Source organism: Zeus faber, assembly GCF_960531495.2.
Source record: "Zeus faber genome assembly, chromosome: 19".
NCBI lineage: Eukaryota > Metazoa > Chordata > Actinopteri > Zeiformes > Zeidae > Zeus > Zeus faber.
The window spans coordinates 3,328,393-3,339,965 of record NC_137206.1 but is presented as its reverse complement, the minus strand read 5'-3'; the positions used below and the strand labels follow the sequence as shown (position 1 = coordinate 3,339,965).

Sequence of the window (11,573 nt, the reverse complement as noted above, 5' to 3'; positions counted from 1 at the left end):
GTTAGTGCCTGGCCACGTGAGAGCACACGGGTTGCACTGACTTGTGTGTGTGTGTGGATTGTGTGTATGATTGTGAATGTGACTGTGGGTGAACTCACTCTGTGTACTGCTGTGTATCTCTGGCTGTTCAGTGGTCTCTGTACAGTCATGGTCGTCCACCGTTCCCTGCAGGTCGCAGAACCAGCATCAACCGCCGTGTAAAGTACCACAGTAAAGACAGTCCAGCTGAAGTACCCTACATCCTATTTTGGGTTTTGCAGAGGCAGGCTGTATGTTTACTGTTCATCAAGCCAGAAGAGATGAGAGTGGCCATTTGCAACCCAGATTAAAGGCCTTTCTCCTCACACTGTCGCCAGTTATCTGCGTACGTCTGAGCCTAAATAGCAACATCCTCTCCCCACAGCGGCACACTGTGAATATACAGACTCCGATACGTTGAAACGTTACAGAGAGCACATTTTGTCAGAGTGTGGCCCTCTCCTGGACTTGAGCCGGGGGAGGGCCCCCCCCTGGCGCCGGGGGGCCTGGAGGGACAGAGAGCCTCACCAGCTGCATGGTGGAGATGGACTTCTCCCGCTGCGACTGGCCGTTGCAGTTCAGTTCCAGAGGAAGGTCATGGGAATGGCTCTGCGGGAGATAAGGAGGCACGAGACACATGTCGGAAACACCTCTGCAGGGCTCAGGACAAACTGCGATGAACTCCCCACAAAAACAGAGAGGAGTTCCTCCTCAGGCTGATGAAACAACTCCAGGACATCCTGATTCTCTGATGTGAAGCGCGAGAACAACAAAACTCGGCCACATGGGGGTTGGGTTGAACATCTGCCTGTGTACTGTATGTTCCTTATCTCCAAGAAGGTCCACATTGTGTCACTCACGGCCGCCAGGAGCTTCCGTGCTCGCTGTGTGGAGAACAAGGTTTGTTTTTCCTCTCTCCATTGACTTCCATCAATTTCTCAAACGTCCCCTGAGTCAAAATGGTCAAAATGTTCTACGCGGGTATTTTAGGGAACAAGAGCTGTTGATCCAATTGAAGGTGTGCTGTTGAGACTGTAATACTGCTGATAACTGATGGCTGAGTCATTTTTTTTGAGATAACAGCATGGGGTGTTTCCACCTGTTTCATATTTTAATCAGAAGTCTGTTTTTGTGAAATAACACTCTGGTGTGGGGATGGTGTGGTTTGAGCAGCCACACCTGTCCTAGGTCAATGTTATTGGGGCCCAGGATCAGTGTGGCTGTAATCGTGTGTGTGTGTGTGTGTGTGTGTGTGGGGATGGGGTTTTTACCTGTTGCTCATTAGACCAACCAACGAGCAACAGGTGTGCAGCCACTCTGATCCTGGGCCCCACTTACCTTGACCCAGGACAGGTGTGGCTGCTCAAACCACACCATCCCCACACCACAAGCACCTCCTTTCTCCTCACGGTGAGCAGAGAGGCCTCCGGTAACAGAGAGTAACAGAGCGTGGACTGATACCGTGGTGAGGAAAGTAAACAAAAAACTCCAAAACAGGGAGTGATATGGATGTCCATCTTACGTGGCTGTGAGACGGGACCAGGAAGGAGAAGATCCTCTCTATGAGGAAGAAGCCGTAGATGCCGGCGATCACGCCCAGAACCTTCCACAGATACTCCTTCCCCTCCAGGATGCTCTCCTCCTCGTGGCCGTGGCTGTCGTGGTGGACGCCAAGGACCTCCACAAGAATACACACATTAAAACAGTGCAAACATTTACTGTTTGACACGTGCAGGTATCTATAGACACGTCTTTACGAACTTGGAATATTCCTCCTACCTGTGGGATGAGGTGCAGCAGGGCGTCCCCGGACAGCGTTCCCACCGCCAGCCCCACAAACAGCTGCAGCAGGAGGCTGTAGGTTTCCTGACACGAGTGGAAGAAGATCAGACAGATCCCAAACATGGAGCCCAGCGTGATGAGGAGGACGGCAGCCGTGCTGTAGCCATACTCTGCAGGGACACAAACGCTTTTAATTCAGTTTATTAACGTTTTGGGATGTTCTGAAACACTGTATTGCTGATGTCTTGGCCAGGACTCCTGAATCTCAATGGGACTTCACTTCTTAAATAAAGGGTCAATAAAATATTTATGACTAAAAAAGACGTCATTGCATTTTGTAGTGTTCAGTTAAAAAGACAACAACCACATTATTGTAACATATTTCATAATTCGTTTTTTAGGTTATGTAACTGACCCTCTTTAACCCATTACTTTGCTGTGAATGGCCCTCAACCTGATTGCAAAAAATTCTAAAATTCAAAAGATTTATTAGTCACATACATATTGCACTGAACATACAGCATGTAGTGAAATACTTAAAAATATATATTTTAGGCAAACTCCATAGACTGTGCTGGGCACAGTACAAATAGAAAAATAAATAAAACAAAATTTAAATAAAAAATCAAAATAGAAGTAAAATTAATAAAAATACAAATCTTTATACAGCATTGAACAATTATGCAATTATGTAGATATGTATGTCCAAAAGAGTACATGCATAATTTTGCACAAAAGATAATGTAACAAATAAATTATGCAATTATGTATATTGTGCAATGTTGTCGAACTGAGAGTATAAATAGAAGCACAGTCTCAGCGGAGCAGCCAGAAAGGCGTCTAGACGTAGCCGCGCCATTTCGGAAGGTAACAGCTCGGAAAATAATAGCTGAGCGTCTCACTTTCCAGGGCGGTGGGAGGAGCCCCGCGAGACTCCACCCCTGACGACAAACAGGCGTTGCCTAGCAACTGCTGAACGATGGCCGGACACAGTTGTGTGAAGTGCTCCTTGGAAATCGGCAAATGAGGATCGAGGGCGAAAATGTCCACGAGCTGATCAGCCGAGAGGCAGACCTGATAACGTGAGAGATAAGAGATGAGATAAAAGAGAAAAACCCGAAATATCAAACGTTCACTTCTAGTCGAACTGCTTCTGTTTACAGAACTTATCCTACATTTGCTGACCCTCACTTCCCTGTAGTGATGATGTCATGTAAATAATGCAAGTGAAAACCTTAGATATTGTTTAAATGCTTTTCTAAATGGGGAATTGCTAACGTGAACATTGTGCAGATGAACCCTGCAGACAACGAAGAGGCTGTGACTGAAAACCTGGATCGGGCTGCACGCTAGACACAGTCGAACCTGTATTCCCAGCCTCACCTGGGTCCAGTTGGTGCCGACGCTCTGCTGGATGCAGCCGTCCAGCAGGAGTCCAGCCCCTTTGTGGGAGGAGCCTGTGGTGCCCCGCCTCTCCCTGCCCAGCTGGTGAAGCAGTTCCTCCAAATCTGAGCAGGAAAATGAAAACAGCAGCACGAAACATGATACACAACACTCACTGATGCCTCCATTTGTCCGAGTGATCATTATCAATTATTATCATCAATAATAATTGATAATGATCATTTATTGAATGGGGTCATAGGTGTTAACGGTTATTATCAAAGACTTTTCTGATAGATAGATAGATAGATAGATAGATAGATAGATAGATAGATAGACAGATTGATTGATCATCTCTATTCACCCAGGATCTGGAGGGTTGTGGTGCGGTTCAGGGACTGAAAGATGAAGTCGGTGAAGAACCTCGGCGACGGCAGGTTCCTCCTGCGGAAGCATCGTCCCTGCAGGATGCGGGTCAAGATGGCCGCCGCCAGTCGGGGCACTAAGGGCGGGGCGGCGCCGTCGGCTCCTTTAACCTGAACCTCCTCCATGAGGTCAGTGGCATCGACACACTGTCGGGGTCATAGGTCATTGGAACAGGGAAAAATCAGAAGAGACGTATGGACCATGGCTGCATGGCTGCATGGGTCCAGCGCCCCCTGGTGGCTGTTTCCAGACCAACCCGAACCGCTCCCACACCAGTGCAAGTTGTTTCCATCCAGTGTTCAAGAGATGGACATTTTTACTTTATTGGGTTATTCATAGAGGGCGTGGTCAGGCCTGGGTATGAGTTGATTGACACTTCTCATTGGCCGCCTACAGTCCAGCTGGCGGGCGACCGAGAGAAGTGTGGGCGTACACTCCGGGTTACCATGGCAACGCCAGATCACCCCCTCTGTAATGTGCAGGCGATCTTTCCAATCTGCGCAACTGCGCGTAACCAGGACGCCATGATTTTGGCGTCAAAAGAGCTCTATGTGAGTGGATGCCGTCCTGACGTCCATTTTATGTACACTCAGTAGTCTGGACCGAGTCTGTTGTGTTGTGTTGTGTTGTGTTGTGTTGGGTCGTGATGTGTTGTGTTGTGTTGTGTTGTGTGGTGTTGTGTTGCGTTGTGTTGTGTTCTGTGGTGTGGTGTTGTGTGGTGTTGTGTGGTGTTGTGTTGCGTTGTGTGGTGCTGTGTGGTGCTGTGTTGCGTTGTGTTGCGTTGTGTTGTGTAGTGTTGCGTTGCGTTGTGTTGTGTTGTGTGGTGTGGTGTTGTGTGGCTTTGTGTGGTGTTGTGTTGCTTCTGTTGTGTTATGTGGTGTGGTGTTGTGTGGTGTTGTGTTGTGTGGTGTTGTGTGGTGTGGTGTTGTGTTGCGTTGTGTTGTGTGGTGTGATGTTGTGTGGTGTGGTGTTGTGTTGTGTTGTGTGGTGTTGTGTTGCGTTGCGTTGCGTTGTGTGGTGTTGCATTGTGTTGTGTTGTGTTGTGTGGTGTTGTGTGCTGTTGTGTGGTGTGGTGTTGTGTTGTGTTGTGTGGTGTTGCATTGTGTTATGTTGTGTTGTGTTGCGTTGTGTTGTGTTGTAAGGTGTTGCGTTGTGTTGTGTTGTGTATCTTGTGTTGTGTTGTGTTGTGTAGCAAGTCATTTGTGATCTAATTGGCAATCGGATGCAATCAAATCTATATTATATATATAATATATAAATATAATATATAATATATATATATTGGGTATTTCGACACATGGAGGTGACTATAGACTGGAGTTGAGGGTGCGGTTGCTTTAATGAGTGCATATTTGTGTTTGTTTGTGCGTGTGCTCGTACATATTTTGCGTTGGATTGTGAATTAACGTGTTGGAATGGTTGTGTTAATGCTGGTGCATGTTATATGTTAGTGCCTGGCCATGTGTAATGAAGGTTTCTTACCTGGGAGGCAGGTGGGGGCAGGGTTTCCTGGCTGGCTGGCTGGTAGTGCTGGTTAATCAGCTGCAGAATGGTCTCGGTTTCATTGGCAGAAAGGAAGTGATTGTCCTCGTTGGGGTGGAAGCTGGTGAGAGCCAGGAGGTAGAACTGGGAGGAGGAGGAGGAGGCTGTGTTGGAGATGCACAGGTCCTTCATGTTGACGATGTGGTACAGCAGCACGGTGGAAAGGCGCTGGAAGTCCAGCTCGGTGAGGTACGCCTTCTCGCCGTCCTCCAGCACTGAGAGGGCTGCGTCTGCGGTCAGGCACTGCGGCAGGGCGACACAAGGACACCGGCCTTTGTTTGGTTGAAGGGCAAGTTCAACCACAAAGTGACATTATAGTGTTTCTCAGAACACATTATAATTGTCTTGGGCTCCTGTCGCTGTCCAAACACGCTGCTCCCCTTTAGATTTGGAGGAACTATCATCTTGGTGGATAGCCAGCAGAATTCAGAGGGCTTCCCACAGTTGTAGTCCGAAGAAGAGAGTGTTTTGGGGAAGCAACTTTTGGAGTCTACCTGGAAGACCGTCTCCAGCTCTCAGTGGTGTATCATGTCTCCTCGAATATGCCCTAGCTCCGAGACTGTCTGCTGGACTGTTTCCTAGTGCGAAACCTGTCTCCCAGATTCTGCACTCCTTCCTCCAGACACAGAGTGGAACTGAGAACCAGGGTTTTGATGGACAGTATGTGAGGGAGTGATCAGAATCCAATTACAACAATCTGATTTCCATGGCTTAATAAATTACCCATTTTTGCCCCCTGGCATACACTACTCTGCAGTATTGACGAGCGTGTTGCATAAGAATGTGCAGCGTGGTTCTGTCGCCCCACACACTAAATCACAGAGCGCTGAGAGAGAGAGAGAGAGAGAGAGAGAGAGAGAGTTTAAGTCTCCATCCATCACAATACAACGGCCCATTCAGCGGACGGCGGTGGAATGTTGTCGTTGCTATAACTACCGTGTCTCGGACCAAATGACAGTTCCTTTTCAGGGCGCGACACTTGACAAACACATGTAATCCCACCATGAACCCACCTGCACAAACATGTGAAAGTGCCCCTGAGTTCACTGTGCAGCGTTCAAGTTTAAAGCCACTCAGCGTGAATGCCCGAGAAAGGTCAAGGCCTTAACCCTCCACACACGCTCACATTCCAGCCATAACACGCAGGGTTGCTGGGAAAACCAGGCATGCAAAAGGAAGGAACCATGCTGGTGGTTGAGCAGCAGGGCCGCTGGAACCGCGTTCTCCTCGCGTTCTTGGAAAGTTTGTTTATTCCATTTAGTCTCCGGGAGAAGAAACAACTTGGGCGGGGTTTCAAACCATCCTAGCCTCACTGTAGAAAGGCATGCTGGGATACCTTGCTCATTCCAGCCGGGTAAGCTAAGCCACCAACCCATGCATCCTCCAGATTTTGGGCAGAGCTCAGTCACGTACGGAGTTCTTTATGAGAACTTCAGTTTGGAGCATTACTTGGAACGTGAAAGACGCTGTCAACACCTTTACTTGTAACCATGGGAATATTTCCTGTGTTTCTCAAGAACTCTGGTGCATCGATCTAGGCGTGGCACGTAGGTATGACATGGATAAATGGCTAAATAACACATACAGCGTGCTGGGCCTTACCTTGTCACAGACCTCCTGAGGGGCTCCAATCCGTTCCACACAGCGCACAGCCTGAAGGAGTCTGGCGACCAGGACGCCGACCTGGTCCTTGGGGAGCACGGGCTGGGCCTCAGCGGGGTGAGACAGGCCTAAGGCCCCCATTGCCTCCCGCAGGTAGCCCATCTCCCGGCCCCCGACCTCCGGGGCCGTCGCCAGCAGACAGAGGGAGAGCAGCAGGGAGTGGAAAGCCGGACTCCTGAACCGCATGCTTCCTCCTTCTACGCCCTCCGACTCCAACTGCGGCTCTGTGTCGCTGGCTGGAGGCTCCGCGGGCGGCGCAGACGGGGAACACAGCCCAGACGGAGAAGGTGCCTCCCGCGAATGGAGCGAGGAAAGCTGTAACCAGAGGGAGCAGAGAGAGAGAGAGCGAGAGAGAGAGGGAGAGAGAGGGCGAGTTCCCCCGAAAGAGTGAGGAGCGGATGTGTAGCGGATGACGGAGGCGTTAATAATGAGCCCGGCCTAATCTGGTGGCGAGCGGCAGGGGGGCTCGCCGCCGACCCTTCGGCCACGCCGCCGAGCGGGGATGGTCGGCCCAGTGCTGGGGCCCCTGAGCGCACAACAAAAGGATTAGGGCGACGCAGGAGGGGCACCGGAGGGCAGCGACAGATCGCAGAGAAAGCAATTACTAGAGTTAGTGAAATGCACATATCGACATCACAGAGTGGTTCGCGGTGGAAGTTTAATGTGAGCAACGAGCCCGGGCTCCGACCAACAGAAAGAGCTCACTTCAACTCAAACTCTTCCATTTAGAACATTTCTCCGCGAGGCGACAAAGCCCGAGTGCTGCCGTGAGATGGATAACAACACAGTCGGCGCAGGGGGGGTCGACGCAGCGCTGTGACTCAACACACTCTGCCCTGTTCCTGGATTTTTCTATTTTTTTCTTCTTTTTTTTTTTTCGACTTGAAGTTGAGCCAGTTTCCCTAATAACCGGCGTTTTCCGCTAAATGAGCTGGTATGAGTAGGACCAGGCAGCGCCATGAGCAATTCAGACGGATGGTTTTCCTGTTCTGTCTCTTCTCTCTGACTCATCCCACAGATCAAACATACAAGTGCACGCCAACAGCAGATCTCCTTGCTCGCAATGTTTCTCCAACATCCTCCCACCACATCCGCCCCGCGTGTCACACAGCCATAACAGGATAAAATTGTCAAGAAATGGAGATGAGACGAAGGGGAAGATCCTGTGGGATGAAGCGGGCCTACCTTCGTCGCTCCGCCGGCGCCACCACACTTGTTTTCCTTGTCCTCCGGTTTGGGGGAGAAGGACTGGGCATTGGCGCAGCTGGTAAAACCTTCTTACGAGAAGTAAGAATTGTGTAAGCTCCAGAGGATTAGCTGCAAACAGTATTCTGGGGCTGTTGTTGCCATGGTGAGTGCGGCCGACACCGGCAGCAGGGCGTTGGAGGTGAACGGCCTGAACGAGCGGTGGCGTTTTACAGCGCTGCCACTTCCTTCCTGTGATTCACTGCCGCCGGCGGTGAAAACGGGAGTCGTGACGCCGTGACGTTGTGACGTCGCTCCTTGCGGCTCCTTGTGGCCACGCCACAAGACTTTTGAAAGGCTGCGCTCGGCGATAATGGTTGCCCAGATTTGGGCGGACGGACGACCGGACTGGTATGGTTGCCTCGCTGTCGACCGGCATATACCTCGCTGTCTGTTTAGGAAACCATCGATATCACTCCATTCTAAAAAAAAGATTGAAATTCTGCAGCCATTTTGTCAGCCTCGGCAACCAAAAGCTGATGCGCAGTTGCCCACTTGGCAACCGCTTCCAAAGGTTAGTGTCACATCCTGCAGACATCACACGTTTAAAGACTTTCTTTCAGACATCTTGGGATCCGAGCTCAGGCTGCGGGAGCCGAGACTTCTCCAACCAACACGATATTCCGTCTGGACTGAGCAGAGGGTTTCTCACCGCCTCAAACCAAACGTCTGCAGGTGACGGAAGGCGCCCTTGACGACTCCTAAGACAACAGAGTGGCGTTGGAGTGGCGTCACCGTTGAGAAAATGAAGGGAGACAGGGATTATAATGGGAGCTCTAAAGTCTGCTGACCGCTGAGTTTGAAGCCTTTGTCCGTGTGTTTGTGCCGTTTTAAGGACTCTGGATGAGGGTTTGAAGCCACGCGGCCTCGGCGCAGCGCGGGTCCTTTGTTCCGTTACGTTAAGGACACTTCACGCCGCTGTCGGCCATTTGCAGCCCCCATCACAACCTCTTCATATCTTCCTGTGTTATTAATAGGTTGGGTAGTGTATTAATAGGCCTCAGGTGTCATGCCGACAGGCTGCTCTCCCTCTGTAGCGTGGAAAAGAAATTAAACTCTAATATTTCACCAGATGTTCACATGCAGTCTGTGATGACAAAACATTGAGGAAATTAAGTGGAAAAAAAAGCATCAGGTTTGGTTTTTTTAATTATTATTCTGTTTTATTCAACATTTATTTACAAGTGTGTTTCCAACAGCAGATTCTTCCCTGTTTCATTGTTGTTGTTTTATCTGAATTTCCCTTTAGAGACTAATAAAGTGTTTTCTTATCTTATCCACAATTTTTTGTTTGAAAATCATACTTAAGTCAAAATGCTTAGCAAAGGTTTTAACCCTAGAATGCATTTGGCTGGGCAAAAATTACCTTTTTTTTTTTTTTTACATATGTTTGTACATATTATTGAATTAATTTACATTTAATTAAACTGATTGAGAAACAATCACGTCATCAAAAACAGCCTAAAACAAGGAATTCCTGTTATTTTATTACAATTATTACAATATAAGCAAGAAAATAATCATCCAGGTTACTTTTGACCCGTCACGTACATTGCAGGGTTAAAAACATTTAAAATAAATCTGTACAATTCTCTCTTGAATCGCAAAAAAAAAGTACGTTGCCAAATCATCAGACATTTAAACATTATTTTCTGGGTGAGAATCGCTCATGGTATTATTGCTCGTGCTGTTTGGCCCTGCAGCACCAGGGAGGTTTTCTCTTCACACCCTCCACACCTCCACACCTCCAGACCTCCACACCTCCAGAAGTCCAGCCTCCACACCTCCAGAAGTCCAGCCTCCACACCTCCACACCTCCACACCTCCAGAAGTCCACACCTCCAGACTTCCACACCTCCAGACCTCCAGACCTCCAGCCTCCAGACAGGGCACTCCCTTCTACTCCCGCTCGTTCTGCTCGATGTTGGCCACCAGGCCCTTGGTGTCCACGGCCGAGCGGATGGGGTTGTTGAAGTACAGGTTGTTGTCGAAGGTGCATTCTCCCAGGACGGGCGTCGGGATCCGCTTCCGCAGGAGGAAGACCCCGAGTCCCACCACAGCAATTATCACCAGGACCACGGCCACGGCCACTCCCGCATAACCGTGAGGAGCTTCCTCCTTGATGTGGGCTGGAGAGGAGGAGGCAAACAGGGAAGGGCTTTGAGAGGAGGCTCACGGAGATGATAGACCTGAGCAGTCCATTCTACTCTTGGTGGGAAAGGCGGACCCCGCCGCCAACAATGGAAAGAGCATATAGAGGAGCACATCCATTCAGATATACTGAATGGATGTTTCTTATGAAGTGCCAGATGAATAAAATATAAAATATGGGATTTTTTTCCCCCCTAAATAATCATGCTGATAGCCACACCTCTATGTCAGGATTGGTTGTTTTTGTGGTGTTTCTTATTAGTGGGAAACTTTCTGTTCATTTTAACAACTTTGAGGAAATAGGTTTCATTACATTTTGCAGTGATTGTTAACAATGTGTTGCTCGATGACAGATATTTCTAATTGGGTGACAAATCCATGATTGCTATTTGTTTTAACTTGAAAGTTAACAGCTTAAAGGTGCATTTGACAACTTTTCCACCGCTGTCGCAAAGACACTGGATGGCTTTACAATCGCTCAGAGCGCTCCGTGAAAATGATCAACAGCACTTTGGAAAAAAGAGCAAAGTAAAAATTGTAAGCTTTGGCTCGTTGCTGCGATACGTCAACGTCGCCGCCATATTGGAACGGGCAAGACTGAGCCGTAAACAGACATAAGTCAACGGGGGGAGCTGCGGTTTTTCTGGATAAAAACGCTAAAACGTTTACATTTCTCAACCCACTTCAATGAGCTGTTTTTATATACACCGGTTTATGATCCACCTGGAGTCGATTGCTCCACCGTCCGACATTTCCTCTAATGGTTACACATTGGTTGATGCACTTCCTGTGACGCATCGCCGCGAATCAATCATTTTTCTCAGGGAGTCGTACCCGGTGGCAGTCCGAGTGCACAGTGATATGGAGGTTTACAGGGAACCAATCTAAACGCTGATGGTCTCATTGTTCTATAGACATACACTGTGCGATCAACATTAACTTAACAGTTGGCTATTGCTCTTTTAAGAACTTCCTAAAATATTAATTGTATTTGTATTGTGTTTGTCACAACTGAGCAGTAAAAATGCATTAATAACACAATTTAAAACAGATTTCAAACAAAATGTGTAAAACTCACCAACAACCGGAGGCTTTTCTGTCGGTGGAATAACTGTAAACAGCAAAAACACAACAACGTGAAGATCAGATCTAATCCAGGTCCCTTGAGCCGCTGATCTGAACACAGCTCACCTTTGGGCATCTTGCAGATGAAGGATGTCATGCCCTTGCAGCTGGACGTGCTCCACAGGCCGGTGTCTGACTTGATGACCACACACTGGTGATGGATCGGAACCTTGGGCATATTGGGAGTCCACTTGGTGTAGTCCACCACGCTGTTATCGATCCACATCCACTCATCTGGG

General features: G+C 48.7%; 2 protein-coding genes across 2 annotated transcripts in view; both read right to left on the bottom strand.

Annotated features, from left to right (window-relative positions):
- LOC307244747 (zinc transporter ZIP12-like) overlaps window positions 1-6,999 on the bottom strand; it is a gene marked incomplete at both ends in the record, with an annotated part of 8,430 nt that extends 1,431 nt beyond the window's left edge. Inside the window, 9 exons of the mRNA XM_080020049.1 lie at window positions 99-165; window positions 547-627; window positions 1,541-1,696; window positions 1,798-1,970; window positions 2,703-2,874; window positions 3,184-3,308; window positions 3,548-3,755; window positions 5,092-5,394; window positions 6,754-6,999. Of these exons, the coding sequence (XP_079876175.1) occupies window positions 99-165; window positions 547-627; window positions 1,541-1,696; window positions 1,798-1,970; window positions 2,703-2,874; window positions 3,184-3,308; window positions 3,548-3,755; window positions 5,092-5,394; window positions 6,754-6,999 (1,531 nt within the window). The remainder of the gene's footprint in view (window positions 1-98; window positions 166-546; window positions 628-1,540; window positions 1,697-1,797; window positions 1,971-2,702; window positions 2,875-3,183; window positions 3,309-3,547; window positions 3,756-5,091; window positions 5,395-6,753) is intronic.
- A 2,249-nt stretch (window positions 7,000-9,248) lies between these two features.
- The window catches only part of mrc1a (mannose receptor, C type 1a), a gene marked incomplete at its 5' end in the record, with an annotated part of 28,165 nt that continues 25,840 nt past the window's right edge, over window positions 9,249-11,573 (bottom strand). The window contains 3 exons of the mRNA XM_080019824.1: window positions 9,249-10,187; window positions 11,288-11,320; window positions 11,401-11,568. Coding sequence (XP_079875950.1) covers window positions 9,958-10,187; window positions 11,288-11,320; window positions 11,401-11,568 — 431 coding nt within the window. The 3' untranslated portion in view covers window positions 9,249-9,957. The remainder of the gene's footprint in view (window positions 10,188-11,287; window positions 11,321-11,400; window positions 11,569-11,573) is intronic.